The 25716-nt window shown below is 34.9% G+C and overlaps 1 protein-coding gene across 4 annotated transcripts in view; it reads right to left on the bottom strand.

Moving 5' to 3' along the window:
- Window positions 1–25716, bottom strand: part of kdm4c (lysine (K)-specific demethylase 4C) — a 201143-nt gene that overhangs the window by 125440 nt on the left and 49987 nt on the right. For all 4 annotated transcript variants that reach the window (XM_041261798.1, XM_041261791.1, XM_041261782.1 and 1 more), the window contains exons 7-8: window positions 23068–23171; window positions 18815–18952 (exon numbers count right to left, since the gene is read on the bottom strand). In XM_041261798.1, coding sequence (XP_041117732.1) covers window positions 18815–18952; window positions 23068–23171 — 242 coding nt within the window. The remainder of the gene's footprint in view (window positions 1–18814; window positions 18953–23067; window positions 23172–25716) is intronic.

Raw genomic sequence — 25716 nt, 5'->3', positions numbered from 1 at the left:
TGGTATTTAAAACAGGATTCATTTATCCACCTTTTTACATATCCACCCTTACTCTGGCCCCACCGCAGTGGGATATGCGACGGATTACTGTACTTGAAAAAGGGATTTTAACTACAGTACAATTTTCAGTATCACTACCAGTCAGCGTACATCGTGTTCCTGGGCTGTACAAGTTTAAATTTAGCAAACGTGCAGATTTCATTTTAAGGTACTGAACCGTTTTTCTGTGATAAAACAGCCTCATTCTCACTGACAGTGTACAAGGAGATAACAAGCTACAGTTTATTATACTCTGGGAATTTCCACAGGATTGAAATCTCAAAAGAATAGTTAATTGGTTAACTGAAGAGAGAGACTATCTTCATTGACTGTTCATGAATTTATTAATGAATGAATCAAAAGCTACTACCAGCACTAGGCCTAAGATGTTAGGCAATACGCAGAAATCTATTCAATTGTTCCAAGTTGCAAGATTTGCTAGGCATACAAAAATATAAATTCAGATATTGTGGCAACAATAATTTACAATCAAGAGTGACCTTGTTACCAGAGAAGTCACATGGCTTTGTCACAAAACTTCTCTGCCTGGCTGGCGGCACTGAAAACCACAACTTTTATAGAGAACTTTAGTTGAGAGGCAGTTAATGGAGCTAGATGGTATGAAGGTCAACGTTTTTGGATAAGAGACAACATTATGTTTTTAAGGAAATAGTATCATACATCCTTTTTGTTTTAAAAAGATTAATAAAACTTGCATGTGATATAAACCTATTGTCTGCTAATGAAAAAACTATTTTGCAGACAACAATCAAATTAATCCTACCTAAAACCATTGTAAACCAACAACTGTTGTGTTACATAATGGCAGCATTCAACAGTACCTACCTGAACAGTTCTAAAAAGCCACCTTAAACTTCAACGTCCAATGCCTTCTAGATGCTGTGCAAAAATACTTTCTGTAGAAGCCCATTTTTCCTCATAACAACATGGGGGGGAAAAAAACAAAATCATCCCTTCTATTTGGTTTTTACTATGATTGAACCCTGAAAATCACAAACTGCCTTCTGCAAATGCAAGCCATAAAAGGTACAAGCTACAAGCTATGTGATTGGTGGCTTATCACCATATGTCTCTAAAATAAGATGAGCTGTTGGTCAATGTCATATATAGACCTGTTGGAACAAAGGTGTGTGCTCGTCAAATCATGTTTTTAGCTGGTGCTGAACCTCGAATCAGGGTCTTGCCATTGGAAGCCATTCATCCCAATAGGGAATGTGCACTCTTATTCATCTTAGTCAAGTAAGAAATACAAACATAAAATATTCCTAGAGGGGTGAGTCTGCAAATCTTTAATCTGCCTTAAATGAAAATGACTGATAAAATATTCCCTAGCACCCTACATTTACAACCTACAACCTAGCACCAGAGGAGTGAGTCTGCACATTCTTTAATCTGCTTTAAATGACAATGACTGATGAGATAGCCCCTTCCCCCTGCACCTGCGCTGGTGTGCCTAATATTAAACTACTGTACCAGTGCCACATGGGATTACTACAGCCACGGTTATGTCTCACACAAACCTAATTGTCAACAACCTGATTTATTTGTTCAGGATCTACGGCATTCCAGTCATGTTGCTAGGTAGAAACACAAAACCACTGTTCTAATTAAAAGTTTTAATTTCTTACTCTTAGTACCCTTAGTCATTTTGAATATTAAACGCAAGATTTCAGACTCTTGACTGACCTCCTCTTGAAAACATTACAGCTATACAGATTCACTTAGTGTTAACACAATAGCTGTCATTCCCTCTGAATTTCCTAATTCTCAAATTCAGCCATTGATTTGTCAACATTCAAACTGAACCCATCCATACCAAACAGCTATTGGTTAGAAAGCTGAGTAGTAAACTTTTCAAGTGTTCCGTTCATTGTAACTGTAATGCTACAAAATTGCACGTGACTTTTAGACTGAACAAAGTAGGACAGTAAGAAAAAAAAGAAAATGCTATTCAACAGGTTTGAAATTGCACAATGCTGAAAAAACAGTATGTGATTAGAGATGAAACAAAGAGAAACTTAAAATGGCCAAAGAAAAACGAGCTGATAGGAGGAAAGTGTTCATGACTCGATGTATAAAACATTTTGCTTGAATGGAGTACTTTGAATGACTTTATACATACTGTAACTTCTACATGTGTTCAACATGTCAGTGCAACGCAGTGGTACACTTTTAAAGTATGTGTATGGTTCTGGTTCTGATTAACAAAACACAATGAATGTATTTGTACAGCTGGAAATTGAATGGAATTGTACTGCACTGTATGCAACACTAAAATGTTTTGTTTACTGGTTATTAAATGGGGCACTGTTTAGTTAATTGGGGTGTTTCTGCATTTTAAATTGATGAAACAGCACTGTTTAATACTTTTCTTTTAAATTTGCATTAATACAACAAATTTGTAAAAGCAAATGCAGCGGGAACTACTGTATGTATGTCAGAATGGTTTTGGAAAGAAATGGTCAGTAAAGCAAGGATGATATGTTCTTGAACTTGTTTGGGTACTTGAGAAGCTAAAATAAAATAGCAGTAGTTTAATACAGATGTGATGTGTGACATATAACTTGAGTCTAAGCTCTGTTAATTATAACTTTTAAAATTGAATAGTTTCTAGCAGTTTAACTAAAATCAAAAAACATTGTAAAATTATTAATGGAATAAAATGTTGCAAACAAGGGTTATTTCGAACCTAAACACATGTATCTTTATTTACCAGTGTTGAGCATGTAGGGAAAAAAATGTTTTGTTAAAACAAAAAAAAACTGTTTTATTAAAATTTAAGTCTCAAAAAGGGAGGTGCGACTTTTACGCCAGTGCGACCTATAAAACGATTTTTACGGTAATTGTATCGCTTATTATTCTCCATTCCATTTTCCCATTATAATTTGCAGATGTTCCTTAATCCTTTAATCAGCACTGATGACACTGCAGGCTCTTTCTCTCAACAACTCAGATGTTTTTTCTTAACTGAAGAGATGGTTTGCAGAACCTAAGTACACTTGTAACTGTTACCTTCCCAATATAACAAAAGCTAATGACGGTTTAAACAAATCCTCTGTTCTTTTTTTTTTCCCCCACATGTGACCGCATACGCATCTAACAAAAATGTCAAACAGGAAGATAAAAAGAAAGATATAAAATTAATTAGGTTAATAAACTAGAAGTCAGAAGATGGGTAATAAGAAGCAATGCAGTGCAAAAGCAGAGTGACTTAAAGGAGAGTGAAACTTTGCACAGCTCTATCCAGTACTATTATCTAACTATGCAACAGAGTGTGCCGTGCAGCCAATGGTTCTCACAATCCCCTCATATGATTTCAGTCACAAGGCAGGTAGATGGGAGCCATAGCTGTAGTGGGGGATTGAGAAAATGACATGTGCAAACGGATAAGCTTGTAGCCCAGATTTTGAAACACAAAACAGTATACATGCAGAAACAAAAGAAATAAGCAAAAGAATGGGGACTCTCCCAGCCGATTTATCTGCAAAGATATGAATCACGTTAAGACAGAGGGCCATGTCTAGTAAGCCGTGGACATTGTCATGGCTAATCAATTCTGTTTTTTTATGCCCTTGCTTTGTTTTAATCATCTGGGGTAGAGCAATGTACCTGACAGTTGTGGCATATGAATTGAGAGTATTTGTCATGTATACTCATCATGCATACATTTCAGGCACCCCAAAGCTCTCCAAAAAGGCCACCGTTTGAATGAAATATTGGACAAAAAATAAAGAGGATTACAAAATCTAATTCATATGGCAATGTCTAGCATGTGAGGTGCCAGAAGGTAACATCCCTTTTAGAACTTGCTCAAGAAACTGGTGCATGACTGGCCATAAAGATTTACACAATATTCATTTTTGGAGAGGTTCAGGGACCCTTGGGCCTAGCTTTGTAAAAACTCATTTAGAATTTGATCCCTTTATTCAATCAGTGTTTACCCAGTGTAGTAGACATGTTGGGGAAGCACTGGAAAAAAATTGTCTCTCTTCATGTGCTACAAGTTGAAAAAATGACTTTTGAATATAAACAAATGAAAAGCATTTGTTTTTGTATGTATTTTTTCTGAATATCTCCCTCCAGTGTGTTACTGAGTAAGACTTTTATCAAATCTAAATCAGTTTTAGTCCTGATGCCCAAGGGGTTACCTTGAATTCAAGCCTTGGACCATGCCTGTGCTGTGTATACTTTGGAAGATAATGTGATTTATTTAAGGCCACAGCACCCCAGGCGGAAATTGCCTGTGGGGGCAGGGGTTTAACAGGTTAATTAGTATGTCGATAATATCTTTATTATTAGTATGGATTTTGACAGTAGGCATACCCACTCAATATATCGCGGGTGTCGGGGTCCAATATAAATCTGCTATATATCGAGGGCTGTGATATAGTACGAGACCCATAGAAAACAAATAGGTTAACAAATAAATACTGTACAACCACTCCTTCGTTTTATCGGGTACGTCAGGGTCCAGTATAAATAGTCTACCTGCTTTTTCTCATTTTTTGTATAAAAAGCAGCACACCATTTTAACTTGTAATTGGCGGAGGGTAATTGCTTCTCATCAACTTCAGTCTCCAATTAATTTCATGAGTCTTCATGAGTTGAATCCATTCCCAACAACATAGAAGGCTTGTTGCTAGGGAGCTGATGTCACTCCCTTGTGGCTTTTGCTAGTGCATTGTTGCCACATGTGAACATCTCACCTCGCTGGCTAAAATAAAAACCGCTTCAACAAGTCGATATTTAATTTGCTTTGTGTTATTGTGTAATACGTGTGTATATAATAACAGTATGATATTAATACTTTGTTTTTAATTGTTTTGTATACTGTTGTTTGTGATGTGCAGTACGAAATAAAACAAACAGTAATTCTAAGGGCCTATGTATATTGCAACTAAGGCATACGCAGAGACAGTAAAAATTGGGAGCCAACTCCAGGACAGTGATATCCGAATCTGCAGTATAGCGAGGGGCAATATAACGAGGGGTGGGTGTATATCACTGAAACCAGGTTAAAGAGAATACACATACTATATGTGACATACTATACTATAGCAATTAATAAACAGAACATAACATCATACTGGAACAACATTTAACATAATGTAAAAAATAAATAAATAAATAAAGTCACACACCAAGGCCAACAACACTACAACAATACAATTATTCCAAACTCTGCAGGAAGATAGAACATGATTTATGGTCTCTGATCCTGGCAGACAATTACGTGACATTGAACTCCTGGTCAATATAGGTCATTATGAGAAGCACCACTAACAATCTGGTTGTGGCAGGAAATGGCGTTGCAGCGATGTCAGACCAGAAGAAAAAACGCACACAGGTCAGGTAGCTGCAGTTTCAACAAAAAGAAGCGGCGTGCGCCGTTTTTATTTTAAATACAACAAAAATAAATTAAATATTTAAACAAAAGAAACACTGCTCACAGAGCACAAAAATAAGAGATAAACAAAAACAAATCACAAACACAATAATAACTGTTAAGGTCCGGCTGGGCAGTAGCCTTCACGGATCCTTTAAGTTTAATTTTCTCTTTTCTCTCCGCTCTCGTTCCACCTCTCGAACACCCCACCCGGAGTGCGGAGAGCTGCAAGTATTTATACAGGTGACCATCTCCTGATTAGCAAAAAATTAATCACTTAATACGGAAGATGGCCACCTTCTGCACGGGTTTTTAATGTGGATGGGGCTTCCCATCCACGCTGCAAAACAATAACAAAACACATGGTGCTTCGCCATCATACAATAAATATATACACAAATAAATAAATCATAATACAAACACAAAATACAGTACAGGGGCAGAGGGGGAAACCCTGTTCTAAAAATAAACAAATACAAAATCAAAATGAATCCATAACGTGGTGGACGACACCACGCTCATCCTCCATATATAAACATTTTAAAATAGCAGGGCTTTCCTACCACCCTGCTACACTGGTATGTGTGTATGTGTGTGTGTGTGTGTGTGTGTGTGTGTGTGTGTGTGTGTGTGTGTGTATATATAAAAAAAACAGCACGTGTTAAATCTGATAAAAACTATCCCGAATTAATAATGGCATTTGGGACAAAAAATAAATAAATCAATGCTCATTACCCCATTAAAAAAAAAAAAAAAAGAATAAAAATACTATTATGTTTTACAGTTTTCTGTAGTACAGTATATATTTTATTCTCTGTTAGATTTCAATTGATGCTTATAACAGATTGTCAGCAGCCCATAATAGATGCTAGCTATAAAATAAAAATGTAAACATAACTGTATGAACAATGTGAACCCTTTCCTGTGGTCATTCTGCCTAGATGTAAACCAAAATTTGTTTTTCTATTAAAAACATCTATGCTAGTGACAAACATTTCTCCTTGGCATTGCAGTAAATACAAAATTAGAGCCATTATTATCTTGAAAAATCACTATGACCTTCAACCACAACATGTACATGTACTGTAAAAATGTATTTGTGCCATGGCCAGGTGCCACCCAATACTGGTTAAACAAATCACATCAACTTAAATTGTGTTGCAGATTCTAATGTGCGACATCACTGCGGTTTGAACCTCCGGATCCCACTTCATGAGAAATCAATTTATCATTGATAGGATTTGTCAAAGTTTCAATATATCTTATCTTATGTATAGAAACAAAAATAGAAAATTCTAAGTAATAAAAAACATGTTGTTTCCGATCTATATTTTTGAGTATTTTATTAGTTTATTATGTTGTGTATAAGATGCCTCTTACTAAAAGAGATAATCTCTTATAATAATATGAGACACACAATGTAACCTGTCGTATAAGCAGTTCACAAGATAGATGAGTTAGCATCCTAAAGTCTGGAATAGTCTATACCTAATGCATTTTATTTATGGCTAAAAATAGATTTCAGGTATAGACTGTGACATATGCATTTCAAAATCCCTTTCACTGCCATCATCTACATCTGCGTTTATTACAGCATGCACAATTTCAGTAGGTTTCTCAACACGACATGAAACATTGTGTATCAGTAGCTTTCAAAGAAGCAGAGGGTGACAAATAATTTGGCAATCTCTTATTTCTGAATTCCCTCTAAAATCACTATTTTGGAAGTTACTCATTTAATTTTCAAAGTAGGTGTTTTTTCTGTATTTTTATTTCTAATAAGAAAAAAACACATTATATATTTTAGTAATATCAATTGAGATTTATATTTCATTTTTTAAGAGGGTTCAGTGAAACTGGAAATGGAGAAAATAAAGGTACCTTTTTACAGCTTTTAAGTGCCCACAAATGATGGTAGAAGCTGCCTTATGCTTTGTGGATGTGCCCTTCAGTTCCTTCTTTGGCTGTAGAATGAATAATTTTTTGGCAGTTAATCCTATAATTGATCTTCAGGCCTGGTTTGTAGTAACAAAGGTCCAATCAAATATCAGTGTTTATTCACATAAAATGTCGTGCTCACTGCTGTCCTAATGGTATTTATTTCCCTTGTCTATTGGTATTGTTTATTTATTTATTTCCCCAAAAAGAATCAAATCAAACAAACAGCCTCACTGGGGGAATACTGAGATAGAAACATAATTGAAACTTGTGTATATAAGTATCAAACAATGAAAAATACTGTAAAAACAGAGGAACAAGTATTATCAGTTAAACTTGGAAAACAAATCACCACGGCCTGAGAAATGATGACTATATATTTTAAGTGTTTGCTGTAGCACAACAGACATAGGGCCGCATGCACTAAATGGCGGTAAATGACCAGAATTACCACGTGACAGGGGGAAGCCACACGCGCAGAAAAATGAATCAGCAGTAGCTCTATTCACTAAGCTAATTATAAGCACAAATAAAGCAAGCTAAATAATTAATTTGCAAGTTGTCACTGTGACAATTTAGTACGTGGAATTATGCACAAGGTTTACACACACTCTATTATAATATATACAGGGTGATTAGAAAGTAAGTTTACCATATCAACTATGGTGCATTGATGTGGTAAACTTTATAATCACCCTGTACGTAAGGGCGCTAAAGAAAAGGTAGGTACGGTTCTGAGTTTGTCACAATGACAGCGACCAAGGAGGACAGAGTAAGGAATCAAAAGTTTACAGACCAGGAGCTAAATGTATTAGCAGTAGACGTGGTGGGGAATTATGAAAGGCTATTTGGTGCTGAATCAGCAAGAACAATAACGTCAAACATTAAGGACAAAAATGCACTCCGTAGGAGGGTGGTGGTTTTGTCCCAAATCACAGCGTCCCGTGAGACAGTCAAAGCAGAGAAAGTAATTGTTAATGAACTCATTCTGCAAATCAAATAAATGTGTTTGTTCAACTTGATCTCCCTCCGATTCATTTTGTAATATTAATCAAAACTCAGCAAAGCACTTGCTTAGTCAATTAAAAGTTCACTATTTACATTTCAAAAGGTGTTTGGTGAAATGTAATTTTAACATTAGATGGCGTTTGATTGTTTGTATTTATGACTGCACCTCTACTCTCAGTGTACATTCATTTATTGGACCGTTACAGTTTCTTTTGTATATTGTAAAGCTATCTGAAGCATAGCTTACTTAAATATCACACGTACATGGTGACTATATAAATATATCAACATAGCTGAAAGTATTGCATATGATACGGCAGGCAATGTTAGCTTAGCTTTGTAAGTGCTCCATTGTTGACAGCTGTTATGCGCAATGCAGCATGCAACAATGAGTGTACACACTTTCCCAGGGCTATACTGTAGCACACCACCAGATCTATCTAAACATCTGAAGCGACTTTTTAACACTCTAAATGCATGCTCAATAACAGAGCGTGTAGCCATGTGTGCTTTATTGTATCGAACTCTGCCTGTGTTCTGGGGTCCAACAACGGTGTATAGCAGCCAGGGTCTGATTTCGTAACCAGCATCACCTATGACAAAAATTAACAATGTTAGCAAATTATCTATGCTTCCTATCAGCGCCCTATGAAACACGTATACATTATTTACCAAGAAGCCAGCCAGCTCCATATACACCTGCCTCAGCTGTACGAGTTGTGTGCTGTGCCAGGATAGCTGTAGTAACTAGGCTTAAATAGGCTTAGTAACTACTAGCTTGGTAGTAAATAGGCTTAGTAATTACTAGCTTGATCAAAAACTAAATAGAAATACTTACACGAAAACATAGTATGTTTAGTGGGTGAGGAATGTGGAAAAAACGTAAATCAGTTTATGAATATTCAAAAGAAAAGTAATGTTTTGAAATATACAAAAAGCAAAAATAGCAGAAGTGGGTCAGTTGAGACAGAAGATGCATAGTGCTGCAAATACTGCTGCATTGAGGTACATGTTCGCACTGACAATAAAAGAACATACTGAAAAATAAGAGACACATTAAACTAAAACAATAAATTGAACTGAGACAAGCAATCCATTTATGCTGCTTTTACATGCATTTTAATAAAAAAAGAGCAAAGAATGACTGTGTTAATAAGTTTGTCAGAACGCTGTGCTTTGCTGGACAATGACTGTTTATTGCAGAGATGAATGTATTTATGACTTTGTGCGACACTACTGTCTGTCCATCAGCTAAAACACTGTCTAACGCCGACAATCTTAATCGTAAAAAATTTGACAGAAAATGGTGATGCTTTAGTTGGTAAACTTATGGAACGCATTGATGGAAATGTCCAGTGTGATTTTTGACACCTCTCCTGATGGCTTGCCCCGTTCAGTTCTGTCAATTTTCTTTTTATGATTTCAAGTCAAAAAAACCTGCCTTGTTATGTGCTGATGTCATGATCACACCTTCTGTAGATCCTATTTCCATCAGCACATCGATTGGCCAAACATTTGTAAAGTACCAGCTAACTTGGGATGTGGCTTCGACTTGCAGATTCTGCTTCAACATACATACCAGGGACATTAAACTTAATCTGAAACCAGAACTGCTATGCATCATATTCCACCTGTAAAGTGTGTTTAGTGAGATTTTTTCCCCCACGATTTTCACTGATGTTTAAATTAAAAACAATGTATTACCGATTTTATCCCTATTTTAATATATCTAAAATAAACTCCGAAAAAATTCCCGGAATTTTTTTTTTTTTAAAGATAACATTTTCGAGTTTTGTAAACCTTTAACATTTATGTTGACACATTCATTAAAATGACTGTAATTTCCATAGCCTATTTTGCTGCCTTTAATCCCAAAATATTAAACACGGAGAAACATAACTGCAAACCTGAAATGACAAAAGCGAAGCTTTGGTGTTTTTCTTTATAATGTGATCTTCTGTTGAAATGATTTTGGCTTTTTTTTATTTGTCAGCCGTCTGCCTTTTTAAATGTTAATCATACACTGCAAGCTAATAAATCAACAATATCTAAACAACCATGTTAAACTTCCCACCTCTGACTCACGTGGTACATCATTGTACAGTATGAGGAATTCACCAATCATGAAGCTGGTACTTGTTTCACTCCATTGCCGTAGTAACCAAATGCATGGTATTGACGCCGGACAAAGCACAGCTATTGTAGCACTGTTTCTACTTGATAAAAGTATGACATGAACGGGAGGTGAAGAGTAATGTAAAATACTGTAAAGAAATAAAATGCATATTTTTCAAGGTAGATAGTCAAATATACAATTTCTGTGAAATTCATGGAATTGTCCCAGAGACCTACATATATGACTAGTATTATCTGTGCTCAATCTTTACCTAGTTATTGCCTCCTCCAAAATACTCTCTCCCTGACTCCCCTTCTCGCTCTCCTCTGCAGCTCTTCTGCAGGTTCTGTTACAATAAGTAGTACTTTTAATACACGCTGAGGTACCTAGTAAAGTTAGCACCCTTTAAGTTAATATGATTTGCATATTAAATACATCCCTTGCATTACTTTGTGACAATATGCATACATGTCCATCTATTAACATTATTCATTCCATTTAAATGACTTTAACGCAGTAGTTTTTCTATGCGCTTTTTTCCACGCGCTAGGTTGGTTGCCACTGGTTAGTGAATACAGCAGGTGTACAAAGCACATAGTAAGATGTACAAAGCACTGCTGTCTTCACTCAGAAGTTGGTGTTGTACCTGTTATGTGGATAAACGCTATATGTACGCACGGTCATGTGATGCTGTTAACCAATCAGAAGTGGTTATTTTTCCAAGCTGTGTTTATATATATATATATATATATATATATATATATATATATATATATATATATACACACACATATATATATATATATACACACACACATATATATATATATATATATATATATATATATATATATATATATATATATATATATATATATATATATATAAAAAAAAATCAGTAGACTATGACGTATTAAAATGGAACCACCTTGGTATATCTTTGTATTGTAAAAAAAAAATCTGACACACTGCATAATTTTCTTGAAATACGTTTTTTATATAAACGCAGCAAAGACAGTGTCCCGTTTTCACTTAAATAACAAGCATTTCATAATAACAATGTGCAATGTTTTAGTATTGCTAAATACAAGCTGACTTCAATAACTCAACACTTCCTTTCTATTTGCCAGAAATGTATTTTCATTACATATTTGTAAAGCTGGTCTGTGTTTGTGAAGTCATGCATTTTAATATAATTTAATTACCACAAAGCAGAACTCTATCCATTAAAGTCACTTTCTAATTGTAGGCCCATTTTTCAAAATTAAACTTTTGACACCTAAAGGGGACAGAAGTTCCCTTAGGTAATTGAAAGTTCTGAGTACCTTTGAATTCTGACCTTTTTATTTATTCGCTTAACTGCTTTCAAAGTTGATATTTAGCTCATTACAATAAAGATTTAGTCTTTACTGGTTAGTCCCCTTATTGACTACAGCAGCAAATGGAAGGGTTATAATAAAACCATGTAGTGCAAATATTACTAAGGTTATGTTCACATACAGCAGTTTAAATTGCATCAGCTGACTCTTCTGAGGGGTAGCCTCAGTTAATTGTTACAAAAACAATTGGTCTGTTTTTAGTTTGACTTGCATCAATTAAAAACAATATTTAAATAGTTCATTAGCAATCAGCATTCAGGGGGGAGTGGGGTCAAAATAGTTTTACCGAATTAATAAAATCAGTCAAACAGGCATAACTTTTACTTTGTATCTATATCTATAATATCTGTTCACAGCTAACATTCTGTTATTAAGCATGACCTCTGAAATTGTGGTATGTGAAACCTGCATCTTTTTTTCAACCCTGGGAAGGTAGAATGTGCACGCAAAACTACCCCCAAAATGTACAAAGGTTTGGAACACATTACCGAAGGAAGCTTCGAACCTGCGTTGGTACTAATTTGCATAATTTACTGGTGACGTCACCATAGCTACTTGTTTATATTTGATTGAAAATCCTATTATTTTAATATGTAGTTTAAAAATACAATATATAGAACAGTAATCATGTTTTTATAATTTAAATAAAAAATAAAATACACGTTGTTTATTTACACAATTGATGCTGCTTGTAAAGTAACCCTTTTTGACTGAGGCACAGTGACACTACTGATAGTGGTTAACTCTATTATAAATATGCTTTAGCATGAAACAAACATTAGAATACCTGACTTAATGCTTGGCAGAATCGATTTCAAGGAATAGTTTTCCAAATAGTTTTAATATAGCCTACATTGTGTAATGTAGAATGTGTTTTAGTACTAGGGTTAAGAGAATAACTGATAATCATATTCATCGATAATTTATCATTTATTATTATTAAGGTTAATTATACAAGGTGGGCATTTGTTGTTATTTATGACCAAGTATAGTCATAGCCTCTAATAGGTATAGGTGACAGATGTTCCTTTATATAAAATGCATAATGCCTTTTTCCATTGTAACATAAGTGAATTCCTTTTTATTTAACACCAGTCTATTTCGTCTATAACTTATTTCCCATAGAAGAACATGAAACTACCAGACATGGCTGTGATACATAAATAAAATAAATAAATACATAAAATATCTCCACAAATGTCTCCAAACAGTCAGCCTGAAAATCTAAGCCAAAGTTTCATTTAACAGCCTGTCAGTTTTCTGATATGGTGCAAACGAATGCAGTGGCAAACAAATCCATCAAATCCTACATCAAAACAACCCAGCTATTAGGTTAAAACAACCCCCACTCCCACTCCTTTATCCCAATCCCCTCCATCAACACCCTAGGTGTTAGTTATGCCACCATTTGGTCCTACTTACACACTGCAGATAGACCTCTAATGGGGTTACTACTGTGACAAAGGCACAGATAATTATGAGCCTAATTAAACTGGAGAGGAGGCAAATAGATGTCTGAGAATCCCCATGGCTAAAGTACATAAAAAAATTTAGTATTAAAGGATATTAATACAAAACTACAATTAGAAGTTGAAGCCTAGGCATTTAAATCATTATTGGGAATTATGGCAGTCTTGGTGAGTCATTATTACAAAAACACCTTTCATTAAATATCTTACAGTATATTCTCTAAAAATGCACCAGGGTTGGATATCTTTAGAACCTACTGTACACTCTCATTTCACACATTAATTTCTCTATAGACACCTAGAATCTGGCAAGAATGATATATATTTTTTTAATCTTTTAACTGGGTGTATACACCCCAGGCTTACACAATCATCCACTGCTCTCTGGTTTTGTAAAGTGGTTACAGTCCCACTACTTTTGAATTCTCCTTGGGATTGTTTTGAGACCATAAAAAGAACAAAGGAAACCAAAAAGAAACTAAAAAAATAAACTATAAAAACCTCTAAAGGTAACCTTTGGAATAACTTTTTTTTTTTTTTTTTACAAAAATGAGTAGCGTTTTTTTTTCACTGTTCAAAATATCTCTAAAGTACAAATACCATCAAAATGTCAATTTCATGCTAGTTACACTTTTAAAAGGTACTAATAACTACCTGCCAATAATGTGACATGGTAATCAGTGCCTTGGCAAAATGTACCTTACACTCTCAGTTTGTAATGCTGCCACAAAACCTGCCACTACAGCCTGAAAATGTTTTACTTTCTTGCCCCTTTTTATAGCGAGACATTGCGCCGAGACACACCCACCAGCTAGTCAAAGAATCGTAGACAACCAATCCTCTGTTGGCAGCATCACTGGCAGACCGCCTGGTTCTCTACTACAAACATATGCAAGAAGCCATTGACGGAACGTAGTCCCTGTTACAGTGTCAAAGGTTACAGAGAGGTCAAAATGTTAGCGGTTTTGGACACCATAACGATTAATCAACCTTTTATCAAAAACTACGTGTGCTAGAGACTTGTATTCGGTGTCAAATTTACTGGTAAGTGCATGCATGATAATTCCATGGAAAGGTCAATAGATCTACGGTTTTCACATAAAAAGTTGCAGGAAGGTAATATTTTTTGTTTGCTATGGTAAAAAAACAAAATCACTGCCCCCCTCATTCCAAAGAATAAGGACAAATGCTGGATACCCCTTGAGAATAAGGTACTGTTATGCAGTGTTCAATGTCTAGGTCTCGCTTAATCTTCCTAAAGAGGATACAAGTTGCAGGTTCTAAATCCAGCATTTAAAGAATGAGAGAAAAGCCCTACTGATGGGTGTGACACTTGTTTTAGCCATTTACAGGACATAATTTCCTTCCTGTAACTTTATATATGAAAAGCAATGATGACCTTTTCATGAAAACATTTTTAGATTTTTATTTTTGTGGTTTCACCCCAAAAACAAAGGGCAAAAAATATGTTAAAGGGTAACTTTGCGTGTTTCTTTTCCAAATCTGTTTTTAATATATGTTCTTGAATTATCATGCAATTTCCAATAAAAATGACACCAACACAAGCCTTTAGTACATAGTTTTTGAGTAAAATGTCAATTAATGGTAGAGCTCCCAAAATCGATCACATTTTTACCTCTCTAACTATTGACCCCTTGATCCAATCAGGCTGAAAACATAAATTTGAGTTGTTTTTTTTAGGGTATGAGGCAATACCTGTTGGGTGATTTGACAAAGATTGATCCTACAGTACCAGAACTTGGACACATCATACAGACAGTATTGGCAACTCCAAATATTACCTTTAATGTTATCCCTAAAATCACACTATATTTGAGATTCTTCCAGTTGTTTACGATCAAACAACTATTAAACATGTATGTAAACAGATTAAGGGTGAAAAACAAATTACTTACTAAATAAACAAAGACAATGGTATATATACAGTAAATAAGCAACCCATCCCACTGCTGTTCTACAGGGTTGATTTATAGTTCCCCATTATTATAATAATTAAAATAAATATAAATACGGAAAATGTTAAGTTTAAGACTTTTAGGGTGCCAATAAGATTTATCACTGTTTATATCATTAAAAACAAACTCAACTATGTGTAAAGGGTGACAATTTGTGGCCATTGAAACCAGTATAGTATAGTAAGCAACCTATTCCCTGCATTGCAAAAATGGGCTATATTAAATCTGTGGGTAAACACAAAGACAGATAAAGTACAGAATGTAGGGTAGTATTTTTTTTTTTTTTCAAAACAGGAGCCAGCAAGCTCATACTGTGTGATGACATTTGGTAACAGTAAAGAGACATCAAACACTTCTGAGTACAGTGTACTACGATTTTGTTTTTCAATTTATCCTCACAGGTATCCACTGACATTTTCAATGTAATTGTACTTACTGCACTGTACTACCACCGAGTCAGATCGCTAGCACAAGAGATGACAGCTCCCTGAGCAATAGAGAAGAAGCCAGACACTGCTCTACAGCCACAGGTTTAGACAACCCCACCTTTTAGTCAAAACTGAACAGAAACAAGCAGACTGACAGCGAAACAACATACATACTATCAAAGCCCTATTCCAAATGTAATGTTATCCCACTCTGTTGACAAATCGTAAAAACACACAGAAGCCTGAGGTCATCGACCACGACTTGCAGAATACACATTGCATATAAAGCCCATTGCATACCTAACACCAGACTGCCAATGCTACTACTTGCACATGCAGAGACATACAGCATGTTCTGACAGATCTGAAAGCAGCATTTCATAACCAATTAATATTATAAGTCAAAGAGAGCTGCTGATATATAGATTTTTTTAGTTATTTATTTTTTTTCAAACACACCTGCTGAACATATGGTTTTACTGGATTTGCCTCATTGATTTAGAAGACTGCAGTCTGTATAAAACACTCTGGCATGAACAATACCAGCTACAGCCTCGTCTGTCAAGGGAAAAGAAAATACCAAAATCAGCACAGCAACTTTCAGCTTAATCTAGGTCATTATCATTAGACTGCTGGTCAAACAGACAATTTATATATATTTGCAACTAATGGCATTTTGTATTAATTTATATACATCCAAGACACCACACACACAATGTTCTAATCTTTTTATAGAAACCATTGGCCTGATGTATCAAGATTTGTGCAGTCTTTTAAAGGCATTATTAAGAGTAACTATGCTCATTTAGGCTCAATTGCAATTTGTCAACCCTTCTTTCATGGTGTACAAGGTGGAAATTTGCCTGCATTAGCAAGTAACAGCCTGTGGGCGTATTGGGGGGCGTGATGCTCACATAATGACATGGGTGACAAGTTTATCAATCGTGTTTAAAGATGTTAAGGACATCAAGTGCTGGTAATCATTAAAACCCACCAAAACATGTTTTCTTCTCATTTCACAATGCAGACACAAAACAGAAACTCCATACTTTTTACACCAAATACATGATTACTGGAAATACGTATATAGGATATAAGATTTAATTTATTTGCCATATATAAAACATTCATGGTACTATTTACCAGAATTGCTTCTGTCTAGATATACCACTAATGACCCTGGAATGACCCTTAAGACTAGCATCCTAGAATTAGAAGCAGGGTATATTTTCTTAAGAACTTTGTCACAGTAGGTAACTCATATGTTTGTAGTCTGGGACTTTATACGTTTATCACATATGTTGCAATGCCAAACAATTAAAAATAAAATTCTGAGGTCAAAAAGCAAACTTAGATTTAAAAAACAACAATGCTGACAATGTACAAAACAATCATATTTTTGGATACTGACCTTAATTTCCTTAATCTGGGAGATGGGCAAACAACGGTTTCACTTTTTCGTTTAATCCAAGTCATCGTTTTAAATGTATTGTGCACGTTCATTTCAACAAACCTTGAAAAAAGTCCAAGACCTGGCCTATAAAAGATTATTCACCCACAGCACACATTTCATTAAGATGGTTTTAAGGAAATTAATGTTTTTTTTTTTCTTGGGGTTGGGTTCTCCCCAAATAAACACCATTGGAGTGCATTGCAAAGTAGTGACTGGCAAAATACCTTACGGACTATGACGATTTGGTTTGATGTCTTATTAGATGAGGGAGGTTGTACATTAACAAAGTCAAATGTATTTTCTTTCCTGAGCAGTCTGTGTGCAATTTCCTTGTCTTAAGTGGAGACACTACCTATTGATATTACATATGTTCAGTACTGGTCATAAGTCTGGGCCTACCACCAAGTCCATTAACTGCCTGAATTGTGAAGAAATCAAAAGTTTCTGACTGTAAAACACTACAACCGCTCCACATATATGTAGTAATCTTTTTTTGGGGGGGAATTTTTAGCATTCAAAAATTAAAGCATTGGCAAGGAATTCAATTTAGGCCGGATTGTGTTATTAGTGGAATATTGATTTCTAATAACATCAAAGGGCCACCTGATACAAATGCACTGGTCCAAGCAGAGCATAGTTTTTTTGTCAGTAATAGGACTATTTGAGAGAGGATGTGATATACATGGAAAAACTACCGCCAACAAACCTAATATTACCCCTAAAAACCTATAGTAATATTAATAAAACCCCCTGGTAAAAGTTATAATTTACTGGACTGTAACAACTGTAAACATTACAGACTTTAAATAAATACATCATAATAATACATTTCTTATGAAACAGTTTAGACACAAACTCTGCATTAAAGTACTGTAATTAAATGCTCTCGGATTAACCACCGTCCCTGGAAGAAAAGTTGGTTGACAATGTTCCATATTTCATTACTTTGGAGTTCCATGAAGGCAGGTAATTCTTCCAAGTGCTTAACCTTTGGGAAAAAAGCATGCTATCGGTTTTGAAAAAAACGAACTAGAGCAAGGCTGCCAGGAGCAGATTACTTGTAAATAATGTAACAGGGCACTGCACCCGGGCCTTCAACAATATAGAATCAGTGGCATTTGTTTGAATGGTTGCATAAAACTGCTGTTCCATGAAGAGTGCTTTATTCTCAATTGAACAACAGAGGTCTGTAAGCAGCTGTGGGTTGTTACTTAACATTTTCTTACACAGCCCAGGAATTAAATACAATTTGGCAGTACTAAAACTAGTCTACAATCAATAGAAATCTGGTTACATTTCTGAGTATTTCCTTAATTCATGAACCAGGGAAGATAAGTAAAGTGCAATTGGACTGCGGATTCATACATGTAAAGGACCAATGAACAGTAAGTAACATAATTTGCTATACCTTTGGTGAAGAGTACGATTTTTATTTGATTTGTTCTCCTGCTGAATTTTGAATTTCCAGATGATACATTACTTAAGACAACTCCTAAGAGTGCTACCTATCCAATGTCTGACGAAGCTCATAGTGAAATCTAGAATTGGCCAAACTGCACATGTAGCATCTCCAATCATAGTACCTCAAAAATCATACTTACTGCTTTAGCTACTTTCCCGTAGTCTATCCACCTCACACTGGCAAAGTTTGTTGACTCAGCACAATTGAAGCCGTGATTGAAACCAGCATGGTAACCGAAGGGAAAAGTGATCATAAATTCCCCTGTCTCTTGGGTGATCTACAAAACATAAAAAAGAAGTTTCACTGTTTTTTTTTCTTCACATTTTTTATTTATGTTACAACTTGCTCTGTAGTTGACTGCACTACATAACTTAAGTTTAACTACAGTCCCTTAGACACAAGATGTTCTGTAGCAACTGTTGTGTAACTTCATAAAATTAGCAATGAACCATTCATGCATTATTTCTCAAGTTTTGAGCTGATAGAAACTGAAGGGAAGCTGTCCATGTCTAAATGTGTTCTATAGTGAATCACTGGATATGGAAGTAAGCCAGTTTTTTTTATTTTTTTTATTTTATGGTCGCGATCTCACCACTAACAGATGAAAATACTATAATGTTAGTTTCATTACAAAGAACAAATACCTCTGGCCAGCAAAAGACATTTCTGCAATATTAACTGCCAAGACTAGTACAACATTAAATCTTGACAGTCACCACTAAGGGAAACACATCTGAAGAACAAACATCTCAATCAGTCATTCTATATTGGTAGTAAATTAATAACACTTGGGTTACCCCTGCACTTGTATAATCAAAGAGCAGCTGTAACAGCTACACAGGGATACCAATTCATTTAGAAAGCAAGAGATCTGATTATGTGAATAAGAGCAACAAATGCCCAAGCATGTTACTTGGCCATTTATGGGATTAAAACAACATGTTTCAGATCATCAAGCAGTTGATACGTCAGCACAGCAGTGACTGTTAAGCACAGTTTACTGAATACAATTAATCTTAAATTATAGCTAACAAAATTACCATAAATCTTTAAAACATGCTACTTGGTATTACACTTGCTACAAAAATTAACCTAAGTTTGATATAAATGCTCTCAGATACTGTACGTTGTACTTGCTGGCCCCCACCCCTTCAATGGCTTATTTCTTGTTAATAATCAAGAAGATGCTTCCCCTATTGACTGACATGCTTTCAGCCAATAACATGCTATAACCTAGAAGACCTTTCTGGGGTGAAATGATCTAGAAGTGCAGGCATATCATATTTCCTGTGAAAGTGACTAAGAAAATGTAAACTTCCTCTAACCTGAAGTTGTAGTAGTTGTCTTGTTTAAAAATGAAAATGTCAGGTTGTCTAAAAAAGATGTGTTTCTTTTAAAACTACACGAGACATATGTCGCTAATGGAAGGGAAGCCTTTGAAATACCTGCATAAAATGGTGTGAAAACTGCAAGTTACAGGGCAGCAGAGTCACAATTAGAGTACAGAGAATAGTTGTAAAGTTGAAACACTCTTGTTGCCAGCTTTGCCTGTGTTATTCCACCTCTCTCCCCTTGCTGCTGACAGTTTGTGCAGATGTTCTGTTACAACTGAATGCTTGTTCAGCAGCCACCGATTTAGAGTCAGCAAGCTTATCAGTGTTCCACACATTTGCAGTTTTATCGCTTAGAGCAGTGAGAGATCATAGTCTGATTTTCTCTTTCCTCATCCTCCCCAAATCCTATTAATTACTAACTATGCTCTGAAGCACGCTGCTCTCTCCCAACACTGGCTGACAGTACAGAAAAGATTCCTTTCTAATAGCTTTTAACAGCAATGTGAGGAATATGTGCCCCAAATGCTCACTTTCTAGATTGGGTTTTCTGTAACCAATGAAATGATGAAAACTGTCCACCCTGAAAGTATCAAACCGAGAGGCGCTGGCACACTAGTGATTACCAAGTTGATATTCATATCGAATATGATTTTGTCTAAAGATATCAATTTGTCTAATGCATACATTGTTTGTTTGGTTTTTTTTGTTGTTTTTTTTTTTTTTTTAAAGAATCCTGTTTTTCTGAAAAAAATTCCACCCCATGTAAGTGTCACAGTATGCTGGAAGTGCACAGGTTCCGATCTCATAAAAATTTATCATTTAAATATAATTTTAAAGACAATTTTACAACAACAAACTTGAAGGTACCGAGACAACCCATTTATAAAAGAGCACAGATAAAAATCAGCAGGATAAAATCAACCAAGACTGCCACTTACAAAATTGAAAGTTGTGTAAACTACATAAAACAGCAGATAAGGAAAAAGCAGACATGAATGTTTTAGAAGGGAGCAGAAACATATAAGTAGCTTTATAAATAGCAGAAAACAATTAACAGAAAGATATGAAAAAACAGTAAATAAGGGCTGAAATGAAACATTGTTTTTAAAGTATACAGGTCCCATTATATGCAGCATATGAAGGCACATGGAGTAGGTCTTTATGGCAGATACATTAATACTCAACCACACCATTCAGTGATCACTAGCTAACACAATTTAAAACAAGTCTGACATATTGATTAACCAAATACAACTTAATTTTAACAGACACCTACTTAGTCTAATTCATTACAATATGAGCCTTGAGAAATCCACAGAAGATTGCACACAAACTGACTAAACTGCAATGCAGCCCTATAACCTCTAGATGTCCATATAACCAAATAAGGGCTGCAATTAAAAATCTAAAGAATAATTAAGTAAGTTAGCACTTAAACTAATAGCTATTTATATTTAAAAAAATAAATAAATAAAAGCAATAGAGTCGCTTAGGCCACAATTGAGGCTTGCGATTTTAGTTAAAAATAAAAAAATTTAAAAAAACACCTGTCTGTGACAGAATTGCATATACTCATATACAGTATCAGTACCCAACTGGGGTTATGTAAACTTAGGCTACACTGATGGCAGTAAATAATTTGCATAATCTAGTTTAATTTTAGAGGACTCCAGAAATCAATTCAATACGGGCATACTTCTGAAATTATTGAAATGCACAGCTAATTTGGTAGTATTGTTCCTCTTTGTTTCTTTGCAATACATACTAATGGGAGAATGGTTAATTGGGTTTTTGATGATTTGGAGTAAGGAGCTTTCAGAATGAATCTTTCTTCATGCAAACTAAACTCATTTTAAAAAGAAAGACCCTTGTTCGGTGTGCAACTGGGACTCAGTTGCTCTGATCCCATTTCATTTCCAACAATACTTCTAGGCATTCTGCTCCACAGCATTTGAAAGCGGAGGACCAATCCTCCCGGGCAACCCATGTGTGTTCAGCCTCCTCTTTAGATTTGTTTGTTATCAGCAAGGCTTCCAGACCTTTCAGTTATAAAATCACATTTGGAGTGACAGATGAAAACCCTTGAGACAGGACTTGGCCCTGAAAAACCTAGCGAAAGGAACCATCTTCATGTGATGAATAAAACTGTGAACACCTCATACACGTGCGTCACAAACTTACATTCAACAACCGAAGCACAAAGGTGAGTGGGAAAGACTGAGGATTAATGTACATTTAAAATAGGCTGATAGTGGGTTCTAATGCCACAAGCTGGTGGTTAAGAGATTTTTTTTTTCTTTTTTAGTAAATTCGTTTTTACTGGTGTGTGTAAATGTTTTAATAAATAAATATATAAATGCATATGGATTTTCATTCTAACTCTCCGCCCATAGTCCAAGTGTGTTTACTACAAAAGCACAATCAGAGATACAGTTTTGTGTGTGTGTTTCTGTGTTTGTAATTTACTTTGTTATAAAATAGTGCATTTAATGTTAATTAACAGAGCTAATTTTAAGTATGTAAAAACAATGTAGCAAATTCAGGTGATTGGCGCATCATATTAAGAGATGTAGCAACATCACGAGCTTAAAGGTATAGAATAAAATATAACAAAAATGTATACATACCTCCACTGTTTGTTTTCAAACAAGTGTTCCCTTGCAAAATGTTCAGTAACCACATCAACACATTTGGATGTTTTTTGTTTTTATTATTATTATTCTTTGCATGAATAAAATGCATTTCACCATTAAGTTTACCAGAAAAGAATGTCCAGTATTATGCCAATTATTAATCTTCTGAGATTCAGAGTACTGCGAGATACGTCAATGTGGAATTGCTGTATAGTTTAAGTTCATTAAATCCCACATAATTAGGTAGACAACTTGAACATGAAACAGGATTTAGCCTTCATGGCACCTTTATGCAAAATGTATAAAAGTCTAGTATTACTTTTTTCATGGCACCTTCAGGCTGAATTCATGTCACTCTTACCACTGTTTTTCACTTGCTCACATTAGCCCAACATATTATTAACCTTTCAGTCAAATGTCATTACCTTGTCAAAAGGGATCCCATACTTTTTCAGTATTGAGGGAGAAATCAGTGTCATCTTGTGGCGGAGAAACGCATCACAGCTCTGGGAGCTATTCGGGAAGAAACCTGCAAAAACAGCCAAATCGACAGTTTTTAGATTTTTTTTTTTTTTTTTTTTTTTTAAGTTGTACTCCTCAGATAACAATAGTACAAATATAATCTGCAGCAAAAAGATACATGGAAGTTAACTAGAGAAGTAGAGAACATGGTGGCACTATAACACAAAATGCTATAGTGCCACCAAAAGCTATAATTAGTCTTTAGCAATATATAACCAACATGAGCTTCCACAAATGTAGAGAAGACAGCAAGCATGAATCTTCAAAATGAATGGAGCTGCCGCAGCCACATTATTCATTAAATTGCTTTTATGGGGCCAACACCACCCAGTAAAAAACAATTAAAAAACAGAGACATGAAGAAAACTTGTTATTATATAAAATGTAATGCAATAGATTGATCTTTTATAGAAAATAGTAACAAAGAATATACAATGTGCAATCCTAACTGAAAATAAATGCACAAAGCAGTAAATTATTTTAAATTCAATCCTAATATAAATAGATAATACAGCTATGGCCGTCTAAAATCCATTATTATATTATTTTATTACAATGGTGAGTTTAGCACACTATTTATCTTATGGGGAAGAATGCCTTTAATGACATACATAATCAATTACATCTAATACACTGGTTCAGCCTCACACAATTAACTGCAGGCTTTAGTTAACCTCAAACATTTTTAACTACTGTTGTATTGACTACAGAGGTCATTACCCAGACCCTTGCATATTGGTTCCACACTCCTCGTTTTATCAGTCGGTAAGAATGGGATGTACAGTCCCAGGCTGACATTTAAGTACACGCATTTTATTTTTATTTATTCTTTAAAAACATAATTTAAATAAAAAGGAAAAGAAATGGCTAGGAATGAACATCATGTTTTTAAGACAAGAAAGCCGATTTTGAATGTCAAGGTGGGATTCATAATACTGACAGTTTTATTTGGTTTCTTCTAAACAATGATTTTTTTGTGTGTGGCATTAAATCACACATTTTCTGGGGCTGTGCTGTATTTCTATATATTTCCTTCACTTATGTGCAGAATGTGAAGTCAACAATCAGAACCCATTCACATTTTCTCTTAAGCTATTCCTTTGTAGTGTTATTGCTACCTGTAATTTTGTCTGCTTGTAATTTCCAAAAAGACAGATAAGCTTTCTCACAAGTTGCTTCTATTCAACATCAACACATATACTATTTCACAATTGCATGGCTCAATCGTGAATATTTGTAGAAACAAGGAATTTCTACAAATTGCAAGACCACAGGCACTGTGACTGTGCCCTGTACCTCGCAATGCATTGGAAACAAGCATTGTTTCATTGTCTTATCAGTTTGTCTAACTACTGTACCTGAGCTTTGAAATATTAAACCAGACAGTCAAAAGAATGTAAGCCCATGGCCCTTTGTATTTAATTAATTCATATTTAAATTGAAATCAATGAAGAAAGAAGATTCTATTCAATTCCCATTTCTGGATATGGATTTGTAGCCAGCGCAGCTGTAGTGAGTGTCCATAGTTAAGATTTAATTAAAAACCACTGAAGGGAAGGTATGTGCCGAATAACAGTGAGTATTTCATATCAAATCTGAATTGTAATAATAATGTTAAATATGTAAGGTCTTACAAATTTAAGGTTATAGAAAGCAACATATAATCAGTGTTGTTTAAACTGCTATAAATATTACAAAAAGTAAACATGAAGTAGTCTTTTTTAATTAAGGCAATTTACAGTGAGAAGGTGTTAGATCACTGAAGTAATATCTGTATAGTAATCAAAAGGAAATGTCAATGGTTGTCTTCAATTCATGTTGGAAACTGCTACTACAAAAAAAAAAAAAGTGTCTTCCTCTGACTCATCTCAATTAATCTCTTAGACTATCAGGCATTGCTTTGCCTTTGACAATGACTCTGAAACTAAAAACTAAATGCTACTGAAATGCTAAATTAATATGGGTCGCAATTTAGAATATGTGGCATATAGAGCCATGTAATTACATTGTACTATCTGGATAACTACCAATGGTTTATGCTCTTGTATGGTAACTACTGGTGGAATAGGTGTGTAATTATATGGAAACGGCCTTTACCAAGGTGTTACCAACAAATTACATCTGGTAACATATTGTTCCTAAGGCATTTCCATTTAATGATACTGTACATACCAAGTGCTACCAAAATTTTGATTAGCTAAGATCAACAAGAGTATATCTCCCACAATATAAGTTACTATAATTTAGTATCAGAGCATCCCGCTGATTTAAAATACTGTGGTTCTGTGCAACTACACCATTTGGCCACTATATCTTACTTTGTTAAAGAAAAACATTGTGAACAGCAGATGGTGCCATATTACATGCAAATGCAACATTAAAAATAAATGGATGTAAAATATACCTTTCCACATGCCTCAAAAACATTAAAGATCGACAATCTCACATTCAGAAGATTTTGAGTAAACAGAGAAGGTAAAATGAGATAGCTGTCCCATATCTTTTATTTTCATTTATACTTAAATGATCTTTCAGTCAAGAATATATTCCTT

Source organism: Polyodon spathula, chromosome 1 (genome assembly GCF_017654505.1).
Source record: "Polyodon spathula isolate WHYD16114869_AA chromosome 1, ASM1765450v1, whole genome shotgun sequence".
In the NCBI taxonomy this organism is placed as follows: Eukaryota; Metazoa; Chordata; class Actinopteri; order Acipenseriformes; family Polyodontidae; genus Polyodon; species Polyodon spathula.
Note: the sequence above shows the minus strand (reverse complement) of the source record. Positions and strands in the feature narration are given on the sequence as shown.